Source organism: Camellia sinensis, chromosome 14 (assembly GCF_055761805.1).
Source record: "Camellia sinensis isolate YWXY chromosome 14, ASM5576180v1, whole genome shotgun sequence".
Classification (NCBI taxonomy): Eukaryota; Viridiplantae; Streptophyta; class Magnoliopsida; order Ericales; family Theaceae; genus Camellia; species Camellia sinensis.
In genome coordinates, this window is record NC_138974.1 from 70,398,109 (window position 1) to 70,418,993 (window position 20,885).

Genomic DNA, 20,885 nt, shown 5'->3' on the forward strand with positions numbered 1-20,885 from the left:
GCATGCTTTTGGCTTAACTCTAAGAAGCTTCTGTCCATGTTTTAACATGCTTTAGCTCCGATTTTAGTTGTTTTGGCCATGCATGACTTGCTTTATATAGCCATGGTTCAATCTAGCTTGTTAGCTTTGTGTGTCAAGTCCACTAGCATGCATTACTTGGACTATTTGACTGATTTGGCATCATTTATTATGTGATTTCAGTCCATGTTTCATGCTCATGCATTCACATTTATCACTCATTCAATGCGTTGGAGGGTTTCCCTCTTTATGCCTTAACATGAATCATTGTGTATGCCTTCATGCCTTAGCTTGCGAGCCATCTTTTCAATGTGTTTTTGGGGTTATTTTGCCATGATATAACTCTGATTTTTGTTGGTTAAGTCATTCCATGCTTGGTCCTAATAGGTGTAGTGTAATCCACCTTATTTGCCTTACATTCACCATGCCTTATGCCTTTCATGCTAGCACATTTTGGCTTTATTTCATGCATGTTTTAATATCATTTTGGCATGATCTACGACTGTTTTGGGTTGCCTTTGCCATATCCTTCATGCTTTGTATAGCTGTAGTACAATTGACCTTGCTAGCTTTGTGTTTTGTTGACTCATGCATGCTATCTTTGAGCTATTTAGATGATTTGGCATCATTTAATACTTCATTTCAGAGCTTATAGCATTACCATGTTCCCACTTCATTCACTCTTTAAGTGCCTTTGAGTGTTGTGCATTGTTGCCTAGTTTGTGGCCTAGCACGTATGCCATCTTACCTAGGTATTTGAGCCTCCATCTTAGCATGTTTTGGTCATTGTCTTGACCTATTTCAGCTCTGTCCATGGTTGGTTAATGCATATTTTCCATGTATTGCATGTTTCCTTTGTAGTCCTCTTTGCTAGCTTTCATGCTTTAGGACCTTTGCATGCTATGCTTATCTTGAATGAATGATTTGGCATCATTTCTTACTTAATTTCAGTACATTTAGTGTTGTTACACTTCCGCATTATAGCACTCCTTGAGCTTTCTTGAGGGTTGTGCTCTTACACCTTCTTGGTTGGCCAATGCATTGTGCATGCATACTTTGTGTTTTGTGCCTTTATTTTGGTGTTATGGCCACTGATTTGGGCATGGCTGAGGTCTGTCCATTTTGGTTTAAGTCCATTGAGCATTGTGTCTGCCATGTTACATTGCATCGTGCATGTTATATTATTGTTTGCATTGTGCATGCCATGCTCTTGATTCGCATTGTATATGCCATGATCATATTGCATTGAGTATGCCATGATAGTCATTGCATTGAGTATGCCATATTGTTCATTGCATTTGTGTGTGCTATGTTCATTTGCATTGTGCATGCTAGTTGTTGTTTATATTGTTGCATGCTTATGTTGTCTTGCATTGAATATGCATGCCTTAGCATTGTGCATTGTGCATGCCATTAGCCTTGTTAGGTTGTTCATGTTGCATTGCGTGTTTGCATGCTCGTTTCATTGTATTGCATGTTTGCATGCTTGAGTCGCATTGTGTATGCCATGTTATGTGTTCCATTTTGTTTGGAATAAGTGTTAGTCCAAACACGAGAAGCGAGGGGCATTTCATACTTAAAGTGATGAAACGTGCCTCAATTCTCGGTCACCGATGCTCTTGATCATAGATGATAGAGTTCTAGGCCTTATGTGTTTACTTGTGCATTCATTTTTATATTGAATTGTGCAACTTCGCCTCTCGGCCATCATGCGTTGAAATGCGCGATTGGTGGCCCGAGGGTCGAGAACCACATTCCCTTGAGCTTATGAAATGATAGGGAGGGTGGTTGTGCACACATGCCTTGCAAATACATTGTTATGCCTTTTCGTACTCTCTGTTGCAGCAAATTGCAGTCTGGCAGCAACAACTGGTCGGCCAACCAGAAAAACTAGCTGGCCGACCACTTTTTTTGGTTTTCAACAAAGACAGGTGGTCGTCCAGTGGCTGGTGACACCAATAAGTGGTTGGCCACCCTCCCACAGGTTCCCAAGGTGGAGTTTCAACTTTCTAGAGCTTGGTGCAAGGTTTTGAGGATAATTGCAAACAGAGGCAAATCGGGGCATTGCATTGGATTTCCAAATGAAGCGATTGGGCATGCATGCATTCTTCTCCCTTTCAAGGCTCCTGTTTTATTGCTTTCCTTAGCTGCCATGCTTAGATAGCTAGCTTATGCTTTGTTTTGTACTTTAATAGTTAATACGTTTAGCTTTTTCAATTTGTTTTGTAATAATTAGTTTAATTAGCTTAGATTAGCTAGTTAGCTTCTTATTCGGTCCCTCCATTGAGAGGGTGTATTGTTGTAATAAGCGTGCGTATGTGTAATGCATGTCTTCCAATCCCTATTTCTTTCTCCCTTTTACTTAACCGCTTATGATGGTTAGTTTTAGGACATATTTCGATTAACATACCTTATGCTTTGCATGCGTGCATCCATTCATCTGTCTTGCATGCACCAGGCTCGGCACATCATACTAACTGCATTGTATTTCAATTCCAATTTGAATACATGTACCAAGCTGCATTTCACATGACACTCTTAGGATAGCCGAGCCTATCTTAGTTGCATTTTTGCATGTGTTGCATTAGCCATCCTAACATGAACTAGGATCATGCATGATTTCTAACTAGTTCTTTGTTTTGGCTCGGAGTACACTGTGAGTGTTTACGCTTTAGCATACTGCATGTGTATTAATGTTGCCATGATAGCATGCTTGCCATGAGGCTAACTGCTTATTTGATTAACTGCCTGAATGCCTGTGGGTGAAGGTTGGATTGCTTGAATTGGAACAATTCGTTGAAATCCCTAATTTAGCCTACTTGCGAGTAGTAAACTTCAAACCATTTTCAAACGAACATGCAATGTTTTGTTCCAAATTAGGCGATCTAGTCTATACTTGTATGTTGTGCGCATCACATAGTAATTCTAGGTTAATAACCGGAATAAGAACACTTATGTTTTCAAAAACAAAATATCATGCTTAGTACAGGCCGATCTTTAATCGGGCGAGCGGGGGTGCTCATTGCATGACCTTCCCCTTTCGTACCTAAGTTCCTGAGCCGAGGCAACTTTGGTGATGACGGACACGTGGTCTTTGGCACGAGTTAGGGTTTCCTAAATCCCCCAAAATAAAATATTTAGGTGGCGACTCTGTATCTGGCAAAGCAGTCCATGTTTGACACTTCTTTATAAAAATCAATTTTTCAAAATGATTTGCCGGATTTGGACTCTTTGGTAATTTATCGATCTTACATCGCACATTATGAGATTAGATTCAGAACTGTGACATGAGTCTGAACTGTAGTAGCTAGAGAGCAAACAAGATTTTGTGCCCTCGCAGTGCGGAGCTCGGGAGTCCTCAGGGCGCGTCTACAGCCGACATCGAAGTCGGCGTTGCCCTCTCTACGGCTTTGCTTCTCCCAAAAGACCTTGAACGCAACGCCGAGGTCAGCGAATATAAAAACTTCGCTGTAATGTTGCAGCACTCCATACAAGTAAGCCCCTAACACTTGGTACTTTACATTCTCTAATTCTCATACTCAGAAAATTTTACTAACTTTTGTTCTGTCCATTTCTTCTAGAGGATCCAGCACGCCCACTCCTTCGCAATGCAAGCCTTCAGCATTAAGAAGGAGTTGGCTGACAAGACTAAGGAGGCTCGTAGTTTGCAAAAGACCATTAACAAGGCTAAGGCCAAGATGAAGACTTTAATAAACCAAGCCGAGGAAGCCAAAAAAGCTCAGGATGAGGCCAAGGAGAGGGTTGGGGCCGCTGAAGCCATTGCCAAAGTCCTCGAAGCCGAAAAGAAGGAGGCCGAGGCAAAGGCTGCTGAAGCCCAGGTCAAACTTATTGCTGCTTTGGCCACAAAAGAGGCCGAGGTCAAAGCGGTGGATGAGAAGGCGTACGTCAATAGGGCGGCCGATGTCAAAGAAGACTACAAGAAACAAATAAAATAGGCATGCAACAAGGGTTTCACCCTTGGTTGGATGACTGTTTTGAAAGAACTGGCTGTCCCCAAGGACTCCCCTCTTAAGGACGAAAGCCGACTCGTCCCGCCATTCCCCCCTACTCCAAGCCAATCTGAGATTGAGTCCGAAGAGGAAGCTGAGGCCGAGAAGACGGAAGAAGCTGCTGGGGCCAAGTCCCCAACTCTGAATGAGCAAGTCTTGGACTTGACTCAGGATGAGGAAGATGAAGTCCCAAAAGATGCCTCCCCCCAGAAGACAAACTCTGAGGTGCCAATCGCCGAGAAGAGCCTTGATCAAACTCTACAGGAGATCGATGCTAAGCTCGAAACTGAGAAGGCTACCGAGAAGTCTCCCCAACTGTCTTCTGGGGCCGAGACACAGTCCGCCGCCGACGCCGAGTAGTCTGCTTTGATGTTTTTCTTTGTGCCTTGTACTTTTTTCTTACTTTTGAAACAATGTAAGCTTTAATTTGGCCGACGTGCCTGTTTTGTAATCTGAACAACTATCCTTCAATGTCAGGCCGAAGTGCCTTCTTTCCTTATCTAAATGCATTTTCAATGTGATTGTAAGTTTGTATGCTTTCTTTTCTTTGCTGTCTTCAGTCCGCCGCCGACGCCGAGTAGTCTGTTTTGATGTTTTTCTTTGTACCTTGTACTTTTTTCTTACTTTTGAAACAATGTAAGCTTTAATTTGGCCGATGTGCCTGTTTTGTAATCTGAACAACTATCCTTCAATGTCAGGCCGAAGTACTTTCTTTCCTTATCTAAATGCATTTTCAATGTGATTGTAAGTTTGTATGCTTTCCTTTCTTTGCTGTCTTCAAAATACACCTTAACTGTGCAATCTCTTCGGGGTAAAATACCTCGGACATACCCACCGACTTGTTTATCTCAGCCTTGGCCTAACACTTGAAAATATTTTGTATAATATTTTCACAAGTGTTATTTACAACTTGTTACTTTACTTTTAGTTTATCAAGACTTTTGTCTTCTACTATTTTTCAAATCTTGGTAATATGGTAATCTGGGCAAATGCATAGATATAACTTTGGCTTAATTTCAACTTGTAAATTGTTCTTTAAAATTTCAATAAGTGTTTAGACCAATGACCCCAGCCTAACTTCAACTTGTAAATTTTTCTCAAAATTTCAGCAAGTGTTAAACTAGTTTTCTTTCAAAATAACCACGGCTTAATTGCAACTTGTAAATTTTTCTCAAAATTTCAACAAGTGTTAAACCAACCTTAGCTTGCAGATTCCAACTCCCAAGCATCATTCTCCAGCTCTATGCCCCCTAATGTGAACTTAAGTTCCACTTGGGTTCTCATTAAGTATGTGGCATTGATCTTGTCGACGAGATCAGATTCAAACAGAGGCTGGCCGAGGTCATTAACCTCGGTCTCCCTGTTAATCTAACTGATATAGATTAATTCAACTTAGTTCAACTCTATTATATGCAAGTAGAAACTCTACCATATAATAAGTCTAAGTTATTCATCATGTTTCAATCAAAAATATCGCCAACTTAGTTCAACTTTATTATATGCAAGTAGAAACTCTGCCATATAATAAGTCTAAGTTATTCGTCATGTTTCAATCAGAAACATCACCAACTTAGTTCAACTCTATAATATGCAAGTAGAAACTCTGTCATATAATAAGTCTAAGTTATTCGTCATTTTCGATCAGAAATATCGCCAACTTAGTTCAACTCTATTATATGCAAGTATAAACTCTGACATATAATAAGTCTAAGTTATTCGTCATGTTTCAATCAGAAACATCACCAACTTAGTTCAACTCTATTATATGCAAGTAGAAACTCTGTCATATAATAAGTCTAAATTATTCGTCATGTTTCAATCAGAAACATCGCTAAGTGACTGGTCAATCATACTACACAAGTTGAAAAATTAAGCTAAGACTTTATTATTATTTCATCTAATAACAAGAACAAAAAATCTAATGAGAGAAAAACTTCAGATTGCAAGTATTCCAGTGTCTTGGCAACTCATTGCCTTCACTGTCTTCAAGCTGATATGCCCCATTGCCCAGGACCGAGATGATTTTATAAGGTCCCTTCCAGTTTAGGCCAAGTTTGCCTTTCTGGGATCCTTCTTGTTGCCGACGACCTTTCTGAGGACGAGATCCCCGACTTGGAACTCTTGTGGGTTAACTTTCTTATTATAAGCCCTCGCAAGCTGCTGTTGATATGCCCCCAACTAAATTGCTACTTTCTCCATTCTTTCTTCTAGCAGATCTAGATCTTGAGCCAAGAATGCCTTATTGGTCCCATTTTCTACTCCCTGGGTTCTGATTCCGGGTCCTCTTCAGTAAAGGACACCACTAGTCCCTAGCACTCGTCTGCCCTAAGTCTTTTATGCCTGACCTGGTACACATGCTGTAAGTGTTTTACTTTCTGAGTCTCCCCACGTATTTCGTTCTCATTGACTTTCGAATGAATCACATTGATCGCTCGAGGTCCGCCTACTTGCGGTTAGGGTGCTAGAGGAGGTGATGCTGCCGGTGCTGGAGGTAGTCATGTTTGCTCTTCCCTTGTCCTGGCCTCGTCTACAAGGTTCCTTAAATGACCTTGTCTTACTAGGTCTTCTAGATGTGCCTTCAGGGCTCTACACCCCTGAGTTAGATGCCCATCTTCGTTGTGGTAAGCACAGTGCTTGCCAAGGCTTCTTCCTATAAATTCACCAGGGCCCCTTACTGGTGCTCTATAATAAGGCTGATTTCGGATTTTCTCTAAGACTTTGTAAATTGGGATTCGGAATACGATTGTGACTACCTGTGCAGCCCCTAGTTCTGTTTTTGGCTTATTGTATCCGCCATTGCCTCGTTTCCCTTCTCTTGTTTCGAAGCCTTTGTCCCCGGCGTGTCTTCTTTGACCCTCGCATATTTCTCAATTCTGGCCATCAGTTCCTCCATACTTTTTGGCAGTGTCTTTGCCAATGATTTTCGAAGAAAACAATCATCTTCCAGGCCGTTCTTAAAAGATACAACTGTCACCTCTTGGTTGTATCCTAGTATCCGGTTGAATACCTCATAGTACCTCTTGGCATAGGCCTTAAGGATTTTATCCTTGTTGATTCTCAGAGCCATCAGGGAGTCCACCCTTAATGGTTGTAACTTGTTTGTCACAAACCTAGCTACGAACATCTCGACTAGGCCTTCCAAGGTTTTCACAGGTCCTTTCGGCAACTTGTGAAACCAGGCCAATGCTATTTCATCGAAGGACGAGGGGAACACCTTACAAAGTAACGACTCGTTCGCGGTGTATAGTGCCATTGAGTTCAGGTACAGGCCAACGTGAAAGTTGGGGTCCGACTTACCGTCGTATATTTGGAACCTCGGCATACTGAACCTTTTCGGGGCCTCGAATTTGTCCAACTCTACTGAGAACGGCATTCTCGACTTAACCAGGGAGGTTATCTTGGCATTTTGTTGCTTCCTCTGGAGGTAATCCCTCAAATCCTCCTTGGTCCGTCTGGGAGCTCGGCTATCTCTGGATTTCAGCCTTTTTGGTGCGCTGCTTCTGGTGTCATTGTGAGTCCTCTTGGACCTCTCTCCGTTAGTTGCATCGAAACATGGTTCCTTCCCTTGAACATGCCGATGTTCTTTGGGGTCAGCTTCTTTTGTTCGATGCGTCCTCCGTGAATCTCCCTTCATTGATTCTCCTCGCCCGACCTCCCTCAAAGGCCGGTGAGAGTGTTCCTTGATCCTGGTGTGCTGGGGGGCTACTGGAACTGTTTTCTGCCCTCCCTTCTGAGTATTATTCTTGACCGCTGGAATCAGCGTATCTTGTAATGAGAATGGTGGCTGCATGACGTTGTTCTACATCATGAAATTGACGACCGTTTGCAGGTCTGCCAATTTGTCTGTCATTCCCTTCATCTCTTCATCCCTCCGCAGGTATCTATCTTTCCATACCTAGAGGTCCTCCTCGTGATAATACCCACTACGGTCTGATTTCTTTGGTACGTCACCTTCCTTGCCGACGTCTTTCTCTCCGAGATTCGGATCCCGAGTTTTTTCGTTGCATTTATCTTCCTCGACGTCAAGGTCAATATGTTTACCACTCCCAGTAGGGATATCGTCCCCAACCTTTTCTTTTCGTCCATTGTTGGCCATCCATTCTTCTTTTTTTTCCCACAGACGGCGCCAAGTTGTGTGTGTCAATTTTTGACCATACTACCAAATAGGTACTCAACTGGAGAACACTGGCATAATAGATTAAGCCCGAACGACCTGTCAACAAAAAGAAAAGATTCCAGTGATGGTTCGTCTACCCGGGGGTACTCCGACGATCAAGTCAGTTATCTCTCAAAAATAACAAAAGTGCAGAATATAAAAAGCGTACCTTAGACCCACGAGGGTGCCTCTCTTTTATAGCCAACACTGACCTAATCCCAATAAAAGCCTACCTTCAATGGACTCTGGCTCAATGCTAGTCCTGGACTCCCATTTAGATTGGGATAAACTCTCTAAGAATCTTATCTTTATCCAAACTGAAGTCGTCTCTTATTCTAGGATTCTTTTCCCTTATTCGCTTATCCCGGATTTCGGTATCTTTGCAGATAACCTCGGCCTAGCCGAGATTATCTCGACGTCATGTCTAAGAGACGTGGCACCTCGACTGGCACTCTAGTACCACATCAGTCACGTGTTATTATTCAAAAATTATGTCCCTACACCCTTGACTTGTTAAAATCTCTAAACATCAATAAAAAAAAGTAGATGGGTATCAAAAAAAAATAAAAAGATAGATGAAATGTTGTTTTGAGTTTCCACTACGAAGCAATACACATTCAACGCACAACCAACACCACAATTGGTTTTCATTCTATATATTGATAAACAAAGCAAAACAAATATATAAAGATAATGAGTGAATCATTTACTAACCAATCAAGCAGTAAGCTTTTGGGTTTTTTTTTTTTTTTGTGTACTTCTCAACCATTTTCTGCCGCTAATCATTTTTAGTCCTAATGATCTGAATACATACATAATTGGGTGATAGATTGTTTCAAAACATTTTTTGACTATTATTTTTATTCATTATTTAATTTTATTTAAACTTTTTTCTATTTATAAATAACATTATAATAAAAAATAATGATATTGATGATAATGGTGAGGAACAAAATGAAGAGAAAATAATTAGAACTTGGAATATAATATGAAGAATACGAATGAATGATAAGGGTGTACCACGAAAAAAAACTAAAATATTGTATTTTAGGGTTTAATGTTTATTGTTTTTATTAGTAAATTTATATTAAGATATAATTAGAATTAAAATTTCAAAATTTTAATTGGACATACTGAGTTATTATTTGGGTGCAAATAGAATCACCCGCATTTGCCGTAGTATCGATAACACTACAAGAAAATGCATTTTTGCCGACCATTTTTGGCTACCAAAAACAATTTAGTCGCCAAAAGTCACGGAATTGGCTACCAAAAATAATATTAGTCGGCAAAAGTCAACTTTTTAGCTACTAATTTTTTTTTTAGTAGGGGAATGTTGATTATTGGCGACTAAAAAAAATTTAGTAGCTAAAAATATTACAATTGACGACTAAAAAAATTTTTAGTAGCTAAACATATCACAATTGGCGACTAAAAGAAAATTTAGTAGCCGTAGAGGTACCTTTAGCTACTAAATTGTTTGGTAGCCGAATGAAAATAAAAAAATTAATTTTTAATCTTTGCTGACCAAAATTTTGGTCGCCAAATGTTAAGTTTCGGCGACAAAATTCCTTTTAGTCGCTGTAGACCTACTTTTGGCTACTAAATTTTTTGGTAGCCGAATGAAAATAAAAAAATTAATTTTTAATTTTTGCCGACCAAAATTTTGGTCGCCAAATGTTAAGTTTCGGCGACAAAATTCCTTTTAGTCGCTGTAGACCTACTTTTGGCTACTAAATTGTTTGATAGCCGAATGAAAATAAAAAAATTAACAAAATAGTTATTTTATTTTATTTTATTTTATTTTATTTTATTTTATTTTTATTTTTATTTTTATTTTTATTTTTATGAAGAGGTTGTACACCCACCATCCAAAAATATTAATATCTTATTTTATTTTTTATTATCTCAAAATATTAATTTTAAAAAAAAAATAATTATTAAAATAATATGAATTTCTTATTTTGTCATTTTTTTAAATCCATTAATAATACAAAAAGTACAATTATGACAATTGATATTTCTAAATAAATATACTATCAAAAGTTAATTTTGATAAATTAATATTTTTAAAATGTAATAATTGTATTATAAAAAGAAATTAAATTCTAAAATGGGCAACTTGTTATTGTCTGTTTGTCGATAGTTTTACATTGCAAAAATTTAAAGGCATAATTACAGGTTAGTCTGATGAATTTAATTTTTAATAATAAATTTATTATTTTTAAAAAGTACAATTAAACTATTTATACTTTTTACATCATCATATTTCAATAACACTAATAAATTAAGAATAAATCAAAATTCACAAATAAAAGACAAAATATCCCAATTATTTATCATTTTAATAAACTTTTCAATATTATTACCAGTACTAATGAAATAATCATTTCACAGATACAAAACATATATTTAAAAAGTTTTAAAAAAATTTCATTATCAAAACGAGGGCTAAGTGTGTAAAAAAATTCACTCGTGACTTATGAGTAAATAAATTTGATTTGTAAGACTTATTGATATTATTTCAAATTTTAAAATTTTTCTTAATTTTTTAATAATTAATTTTTTCAACTTTTTAAAATTATTTTTACGTTATACACGGTTAACAATAATCAAACACTATTGTTAATTTAAATTTGGAAGGAGACATTTCTAATTTAAATTTGAGGGATTTATAAAAGTAATTGGCGACTAAAAAAACACAGGTTGAGCTGGCTCATAATTTTTTTTTAAAATTTTTTTCCTTCTTTTTTTTTAAATTTTCTTTCTTTCTTTTCTTTCTTATTATATATATATATATATATATATATATCTATATAACAATGGAAGGGTGAGTTTGAATCGTTCATATATTTTTGTCTTACGTGGCATTCATTAACGGCTGAGATGATTCTTGACTCAAGATCAAATGGTCAAAATGTGTTGTTAACCAAAATGTGTAGTTCTCAATGCTTTGGTTTCCCGCCCATGAAAAGAGTACCAAACACAGCTCAGACTCTCATTTCCAGCCGTCCTCCATTCTTTCTCACATCTTTGATTTCAAAATTACAACTCCCTATCCGTCTCAATATGTGATGGTTTCGATGGCTTCGATTCAAGCTTAGGGTTTCTTTTATCGTGTGTGTTTGGGAGAGCTACACAGAAATTTTCTCGGGGCAGAGAAAGTCGAAGAAAATGGCGAGAAACAGCGCACAGGGCGAGAAACAACACTCCGGCGCTTCAACCGCCTCCACCTCCGCCTCCGCCGCCATCAGAGTTAGATCCAGACCCGATCCTTTCTTGGTCGTTTGCCGATGCTTCAGCATCGTAACCTCTGCGGCTGCCATTCTCTGCATCTCTGTCAACATTCTCTCTGCCATTTGTTCCTTCAAAGATGGATCTGATGTATGTAATCCCCCCCTCCCTCTTTGTCTCTCTCTCTCTCTATATATATATATATATATATATATGCCTCTGGATTTGTATGTAAATTTATTGTTTTGTGGATATTTGTAGATATTTGATGGCATATTTCGGTGCTATGCGGTTGTGATTGCAATGTTCGTGGTCGTTGCCGAGACAGAATGGGATTCATCATCAAGTTCTGGAAGGTTTACTTTCCAATTTTGGACTTTAATTTGTTCTACGAAATTTTAATTTGTTACAGATTTGAGTGTTGAAGCATTTATGTATCTGGATTCTGGATCAATTTCAGATTTCACTTTCTTCATACTATCCTTCACAAGGTGATCTTGGTTGGTTACATGAGATTATAGTGGGAATTTTACAAATTTCATAAAACCTATTCACTTACAAATTTTACAAGTTTGTATGCTTGAAAAAAACTATTTTCACTGGCTCTAAATATATATGATACATATAAACTATTTTTCTGGTAAGTAAAGTAATGTACCTATTCATATATATGTATCAGTGTATGTGTTTATTGTGTGTAATTAATTAGTCATTATATTTCATGGATGAGTAATGTCTCGCTTAATTCACACTTGTGATTCTATTTTTGGAGGTTCATAAGCGGTATGTTAAGCGATTGCGGAGAAAACTACGATTCGAAGAAAAAAGAAATTCTAATCAAAGACAAGTAAGTTTTGATCTCTTTGATTTTTGATGATTTTTCCTTCAATTGGTTTGTGAAATTAATTTTATGGACAATTCGTTAAGTTTGTTAATTTAAATATTATCAGTTTAAATCATATTCATCAGCACAATAATTGCAAAAAGAAAAAAAACACAAGTGACACTACATATGACTTAGACTACAAACACTTCTTCAAACATCTGCATCTGCAACTGCCCTACGTACGTACTTATGTTGGGCTAAATTCACAGCGGCTGTGGGGGGTGTCTTTTCTTGGGTACGAAATAGTGAAAATTTCAGAATTTAAAACTTTAATATCATATTTTCCTTTTTCTTTTTGTTCATATATTCCCTTTGTTGTCAATTTGGGGCATTATTTCTTCTTTGCATCTTTTTTTTTTTTTTTTTGGCTTGGTTATATTGTATGTATGTAATTATGTATATATGTATATATGCATATATTTAGATTCCTTCAGAAATTTTCTTCATTGCTAATATAGATAGGTATAAATGTTTAATTTCCTTTTGCCTTTTATAGGTGCTCTCTAATTCTGAAACTGTGCGGTGGTTGAACCACACAGTTGAAAAGATTTGGCCTGTTTGTATGGAACAGATTGTTTCACAAAAAATCCTCCTCCCTGTCATGCCTTGGTTCTTGCAGCAGTACAAACCATGGACTGCGGTATGAGTGTCTACTCCCCTAATACCATCAACTACACTTTTTGTTGCATTTGTTTGGTCCTAATTACCTTAGATGTTGGGGGAGACCCCTTTCCATTATATTTTTGTGCTGATTTCACCACCAGTGGATATTTTGTTTGTTTCTAACTTGTCATGAGTAATACTCCATGACATAAATTTGGTTTGTAGCTTGATTCAAGTTGAGTAACATTTTACCTGTAACACATGTATTCTACGTATGAAATGCCCATGATTCATGAATATCATGTTTTATTGATCCCATGAGCAGTCTCATAACATTCTTATGATTAGGTACTAGCATGTTGCAACTGTAGGGCCATTGAAATTGAACATACCCGGTGAAGATTTAGTATTTTGTGAGGATTTTCATTTGTAGGGCCATTGAGTGAGGATTTTCATTTCTCTTGGAAATTGAACCATTATTTTTTATTCTAGGTTTAAGTTTAAATGAGTCATGTTTATCATAGCATTTTAACTAGTTTGATACGTGTTTCTAACAATCAAGGCAGGTTAGGCGATTAATAGACATCCTTATTTATATTTTATTTGATTCTATTGTTACGTGTTATGGTGCCCAAGTCGTGTTATAGTATGTTGTATGAAACACAACGTACTAATTCAATAAACGCGGAACATTTAGTATTTTACCTCAATCGCAAGAATGCTCTCTGTCGTTGTTGTTGATTTGCAGTATGGCGCAGCAACGACGGCTTCTAAGAACTCATGGGTATGTCAATTTCAGTATTACATTTAGTATTTTTTGGGGAGTATATGTAGGAAGTATGCCTTCTTTGATAGGAATACTACAGCATAATGGCATTGTAACCATAGGAACATTACGTTGGTCATGCTTGGTAAAGTGTTGTTCTTATGGATTTTACTTGATATTTTGATATGATGTTGCAAAAATTGAAATTCAAATGGTCATTAGTTTATTAGTTTAATAGAAGCTATGCTAATCTTTTTGGGTGTATCCATCTTTGGAGGCTATTATGAATTTAACTGAAGAATGGACTATAGTTTCCATGGTGATGAGACAGTGGCTGGAAGAAAGTGAGAACAAGAGATAACTTTTATTCACCCAAAAAAAGATTTATAACTTGCTTTCCTATATAGTTTGATTTAGAAGAATATTTCCATGTTTAGTTGTAAGGAATTGCATTTGCTGATAACTTTTGTGGTGTATTGTATTATATTTTGATTTTCAATTTGGTAAAAGAAATGGAACTGTATCATTTTCTATGGGTTGATTTACTTGGAAATACTTGTAATTTGGAAAATGTATTTTTTTTTTCTTTAGATAATATTTGTGAAATGATTTTCACACATTTCTTTTAACCTTTCACAACGGGAGTGTGAGAGGCTAACGGGGGAGAGTGAATATAATTTCTCTAATATTATTATTCAATAGAATTTAGATCCATTGCAATATTCTGAATTTTATCAAGGTCGGTTTTGTGGTAATTGGCATTTGAGGCCACCTTTATTATCTTATTATAACTTGCTCTGGAATTTTCTGTTTCTATTTACAGCATTCATGGGCAATGTGCAGTAACTATGAAATCTCTGCTAAGAGTAACTATAACTTTGAAAAACCTTTCTTGCACCTTGCCAGGAAGCTTGCAGGGTAATGGAATAGCACATTGTTTGTTATTTTATTTTTTGTTTATTTATACTGGTGGAGTTGTGGACTATTAGATAAAGATAAGCAATTAGTTGCAGGGGACTATTAGATAAAGATAAGCAAGAAAACATCACAAATAATTATCTTTATCCTGGCAGGGGAACTCTCCAAAGGAACCTTTTGAATTAATATCATTAGAAAAATGAAAAAATAGTGTGATACAAAATCCACCAAAGACAGTGTGATAATATCATTAGTTGCATCATGATGTAATGAAAAAATAGTGTGATAATATCATTAGTTGCATCTAGATTAGGTGCATTTAAACATATAAGAAAAATTTGATTAAAATATGAAAAAAAAATCCACCAAAGATTAAAAAAAACGAAAAACAAAATCTCGTAAACAAATTTCAAATTTTATTTTTTGGTGGTGGTGGCGGTGGTGGTTCACAGTTCTTAAATTTTTAACTTGTGGGAACATTAAAGTCCAGGAATGAAAATTTATGAATTGCTGTTAATGATCAATTTGTGGTGTTTCTTATCCCTTTGGTATTCTTTATAGGCACGAAGCTGAGCATGCTGTAGCGGCTAGCTAGCCCCTTTCTGATGATGATGACGATGCATTTGACTAATGCTCATGGCTTTGAGTTTTTGCTATCATTTTTCGTGCTCCTTTAGTTGATATGAGTTCTAAAAAACAAAATTCAATGCTATCGAAGGATTTGTGTATGAGAGGTGAATGTATCGCGGAGAAGAGACCATTTTAGTTATTCTTTAGCCATTGTTTGAAGTCTGGTTGTAGTTGTGCTTTGTGGTAGAATTCTTTAGGTTGCCATATAGATGTTTTGAGTCACTTCAAGTGTTTGCTTGAAGATTTTAAATTATGTATGGATTTAAATTATTGACGTTGGATTAGACTTGGACTGTATGGAATTTGTAATATATATAGAATTGGACGTTGAAGATTACTTTTTTGGATGCTTGGAACTGAAGTGTGTGCACGTTGTTGAATGCTTTAATGGTGGATAACATATTTTAGTGTTGATGGATTATATTGTTTTATACAGGGTACAGGTTGCAATATAAATGAATACAGGTTGTTTACAAAAAATTTTTTTTTAAAAAAAGAAAAACAAAAAATTATTTGGCCACCAAATGTTTTGGTAGCCAAATAGGTAATCAAAAGTTTTGACTACTAATAATTTAGTAGCAAAAACATAACCCAAAACGTTTTTGCCACTAAATAATTAGTAGCTAAAAGATTTGAGAATGAGAGAAAGAAACTATTGGCGACTAATACTTTAGTGGCGGAAACATACCTTTTGCTGACTAAACTAAGATTAGTAGCCAAATGTGTACTTTCGGCGACCAATTATTTAGTAGCTAAAAGTGATACCTTCCTCGACCACAACAAGTTAGTAGCCAAAAAGCCTCATTCGGCGACTAATACTTTAGTGGCGGAAACATACCTTTTGCCGACTAAACTAAGATTAGTAGCCAAATGTGTACACTTTCGGCGACCAAACAAATTTTAGTCGCCAATACTATTGCCGACAGGGTAAAGGCGACGAGCTTAGCGACAAAAAATTTTGGTCGCTAAATCGTTTCGGCGACTAAATAAGTGACTTTTGACGACCAATATTTTGGTAGCCAAAAGTGACATTTCTTGTAGTTTAATTTGATTATTGGCATTGGTTTATATAATTTCAATTAGCTTAATTTTTATTTTGAATTTATAATTTTTGATGGTTTTTGAAATTATTTTTTTAGTTTTAATGAAAATACATGCAAAAAAATAAAGATAATAGTTAATATTTTGATAGTGGATTTTTGATTTTTTTAAACTATATTAGGGGATTGTCAAACCAACCCTTTGTCTCAATTTAATCTAATTTATTAGAATTATTATATTTTTTAATGAAAAAGCAAAATTATAAAATTGCTCAATTTAGTAAGTTAGTCTCAACCAATTCACTAATTATTTTTTATTAAATATGCTAACCGTATATCAATTAGAATGAATTGATACAAAATTTAGAATTAAAAATTAAAACTAAATCAATTAAAAATTTAAAGATTAAAATAACACAAAGGCAAAATGTGAAAATTACCAATCTAATTTGCTCAATTTGAATTTTGATCATTGTATTCTCTCCCTCATACGGGAAACGTTTTGCCCAAGTGTTCAACTAGTTCCGATTCATTGCAATTAACCCATAATAAAAAAAAATCTAGCATCTTTTGAATATTTGGCTTTTAGTCACGTTTGTGTTTGTGCGTTTGTAACAAAGGTCAAAAGGTCACATTTTTATATTTAAAGACATGTGAAAATTTAGTTTTCAGCCATTGGTGAAATTATAATTCTATTACTTATGAGTCAAAATGTGTGCTACATGGATGAAGTTGTAAATATTTTAAATTGAATGAGGGTAGTTTCGTCATTTTATTATAATTTGACAGTATAAACAAATATTATTCAAAAAAGCTAAAAACAACTTTTTACCAACTCCCAAATTACTTGTCTAAAAAAGTCAAAAATTTAGTTAAAAGTCAAAAAATTACTATGTACTATCTTCCCAAAACACCTCCTAATGCGTACTTTGGCCATATTGGCCTTTTTGGGTACTTAACTTTTAGGCACTTTTTTGAGTTTGTAGCAAAAACCAAAAGTTAGCCTTGGCCTCCGTTTGGCAAGTTGAGTTAGAGGTTTTTTTGACTATTTTAGTTATAAAAGACAAAATAGGTTATTTTAGCCACAAAAAATAAAATATCACATCCAACCCATAATCATTACACTATTCTCTTACAAAAAAAGTCAAAAAAACCAAAAAGCTAAAAAGTCCTTCCCAAACCAAGCTTTTTAGCCCAGGCTAAAATAGCTCAAAAAGCCAAAAAGCCAAAAAATCAAAAAGCCAACCCACTTCCCAAACCAACCCTTAAAGACATTTGGGAAGTTGATTTTTAGCTACTTGTAAAATTACAATTCCACTCCTCGTGAGTCAAAATGTACTATATAGGTGAAGTTGTAAATATTTTAAATTAAATGAGGATAGTTTGGTTATTGTATTGTGATTTGACCTCAAAAATGAATATTAATAAAAAAAGTCAAAAGTAACTTTTTACCAACTTCACAAATCACTTGTTTAAAAAAGTCAAAAATTTGGTTAAAAGTTATTTTTTATCATCTTTCCAAAATATCCCTATGTATGTAGACTATATTTGGTTAATGAATTTGATGAGAAATTTGATTATTGATTTGGTAAGAAATTTGAAAAGGACAAAAAAAAAAAAAAAAAAAAAAAAAAGAGGTAAAAAAAAATATAAATACATTTTATTTATATTTCACATATACGTCTCTTTCCTCTATCCAAATTTCTCCATAAATTCAAAAACCATACACAAGCTTAGCAGCTAATCCATAACAGACCTTGTAAAATCTAAAACCAATTTTTCAAACAAAACTGAAGAAACATAAATTCCAAGAACACATATATACACATCAACAATCCAACTACAGTAGACAACAAAGTATATCTCTATATCCTACTGAAAAAGAAAGAAAAAAAATAAGAATCTGATATGAACAAAACAGCGAAGATATCCGAGTATAAAAATTCCCAACTACAATATAAGTTGGTGTCCATCCTAAGAAAGGTGTTCAAGCAATCAACCCGGTTGGCAATTTCTTAATCTTCATGTGGTTCTCATATGGTGTCAAGTTCAAGTCCAGGCTCAAAACTCTCGTACTTCCATTGCTACTATTCGACTTCTTCAAAACCGGTATCACCGAATGGCTCGTCCTATCTCTGTGTCTCCCCATGTGACCCCCGAGCGCTTGCCCGATGGCGAACTCTAGCCCGCATATCGAGCACTCGTGGGTCTTCGCCTTTACTGGCGAGCTGGGGATCGGAACATGAAGGTCTCCTCCTCCCATTAATCTAAGCTTCTTGTGGCTAGCCCTGTGGCCACCGAGAGCTTGGAACGATGAAAACTCTCTGTTACAGGTCTTGCAGGTGAAGACAAGGTCACGGCCACTGGTCGATGCAGTCTTCCCGACACGGGAGAGGAGCATCAAGCAATTGGCCATGGCTAGTGCTTCCACCTCTGTGTCTTCTCTGCTTCTTTTCAGAATTGCTATGGTCATAATTAAGATGAGAATATGTGTATGTGAATGTGGAAAAGCTTCTTGTTTGGTGCCAGAAAGTGATGAGTGGGTTGAGTATGGTGTATGGGCTTGTTGATATATAGGTAGTAGTGGAGAATGAGTGGTGGTTTTAAAAGAAATGCGGGGTCTATTTCTTGATGGGTAAGAAAGTGCGAGTACTGGTTGTTTTCATAAAATAGATGGATATAGATAAAGAAAAATAAAAACAGATGGATATCGTGTACAGCCGTCAGTGCACACGATACTATAGGCTACCACCGCCTAACTGATGACGCAACTAGTCACTCTAGTTGTTTTGGGAATCAACAGTTGTTTTTGAGAATTCCTTTTTTTTTTTTTTTTAATTTTTATTAAAAAAAATGTAAATAAAAAAATAGAAAGAAGATTTATTTTTTATTAAAATTTTCACTTTCTAAAACTGGTTTTCATTATTTTGAATTTTAAAAAAATTAAAATTTTAATTTTTTTTGTATTTTGTTGTCTTTAATTTAATGAATTTTTTTCAATAAAAAAACTAAAAACAATTTAATTAATACAAAAATATAAAAATGTATACTTTTTTTGAATTTAGGCCTATTTTTGGGACTTAGCATTTTAGTGAAAATACTAAAAAATTATTACAAAAAAGTCAACTAATCTCTCTCTCTATTTTTTTTAATAAAAAGTCAAAAATTATTAAAAAAATTAATTCTCCAAACAACCCTTAGTGAATTCTAATTTTTTTTTTTCTTTTTTACAAATTTTATATTTTTAAATGTATTTATATTAAATAGATCTGAAAAAAATTAAAAAAAATTAAATTATTAAAAAATAAAATATATAAATTACGAACTCAACAATTATTTTTACAAAATTGGAAACGAAATGGATTAATAAATTATTTAAGAATGAGTCATGTGTGCGGGGCGAGCTCCATACAAAGACTTGTTTGACGGTTCTAGAACCTTGGTCAAGATATGTGCATTATAAATTATATAATTCAAATAATTTGTGTAAATGTTGGGTATTATGGTGATATAATGTTGGTTTTATCACCAATTAATTACAAATTTCATATTACAACTGTGAAAATTATATAATTGGATTAATGAAAGATTATTGGTGTTAATCTAATTATATTTGCAATTTTATACCATTTGATAATACCATTACATTAAAACAAAATTGTATTTAATATATGTATTTAAAAAAAAAATGATCGTGATTGAGTATGAAAGCAAGTTAAAGAACGTAAGAGAGTAGAAATTCTCATACTCTAAATAACAATGATTTAGATCACTAAAAAATACATTATTAATAGCACTAATATATTGGGAATGACAAAAAAAAAAATAAAAAAATAAAACAAGACATAGAAAGTGAGCAGGACCCACTATCACATCATTAATGCTCCCTCTAGTAATCACCTTTTAGCGCTCCCAAACATTTTTCTAGTCTAAATTAGCAAAGCAAGAACAAATTTCATAGGGCAACACACGTCATTGACAACGTGGATCACCAGTCGTCGCATAATAATAGTAATCAGATATAGATATACAAAATATAGGGTTGTTTGGGATGACCTAAATAAGTGTACTTTTTGTCTTTTTACGAAAATATGTGCAAAAAAATAGAGAGGTAATGTGATGAAAAAAAGATAAAAAGATAAAAAGATAAAATGATAGATTATTTAGGACTACCCAAACTTGGCCATAATATTTATGTTAGGTTTGACATCCTTTTAAAAAGTCAAAAAAATTAAAAAGTCACTATCCTATTTAAGTTACATCATCTTATTTAAATTACATGACATTTCTATCACATCACTTCAAATTCAATCCATATCTTATAAAAAACAGTGGTGCTACAGAGCCCGAATGGGCAGCGGCTCGAATGGCTCAAAAAAAGTTTCCCTAATTTTTTTTTTTTTTTTTTTCTTTTCAGCAGGAGAAAGGAGGAAGATGAAGAAGGGAAGGAGGGGGAGGGGAAGGGAGGGGAGGGGAGGGGGAGGAAGGAATGGAGGGGGCCTAAAAAATGGAGGAGGAGGCGACGGAGGCGACACGATCGGCGGAGGCGACGAGCGGGGCAGAGCCGACGAGGGGCGGAGGCGACGATCAGAGCAGCGACGGCGACGATCAGAGCAGAGCAGCG

General features: G+C 35.4%; 1 protein-coding gene across 1 annotated transcript; it reads right to left on the bottom strand.

Annotated features, from left to right (window-relative positions):
• Nucleotides 1-18,037: 18,037 nt before the first annotated feature.
• Nucleotides 18,038-18,881, bottom strand: LOC145807579 (zinc finger protein ZAT11-like). The gene has a single exon (XM_082906048.1). The coding sequence runs from the start codon at nt 18,732-18,734 to the stop codon at nt 18,249-18,251; it is 486 nt and encodes a 161-aa protein (XP_082762174.1). The 5' UTR covers nt 18,735-18,881; the 3' UTR covers nt 18,038-18,248.
• Between the last annotated feature and the right edge of the window lie 2,004 nt (nt 18,882-20,885).

Excerpts from the sequence above, each read along its gene's own strand:
- LOC145807579 (XM_082906048.1), bottom strand. The coding sequence starts at position 18,734 with ATGACCATAGCAATTCTGAAAAGAAGCAGAGAAGACACAGAGGTGGAA.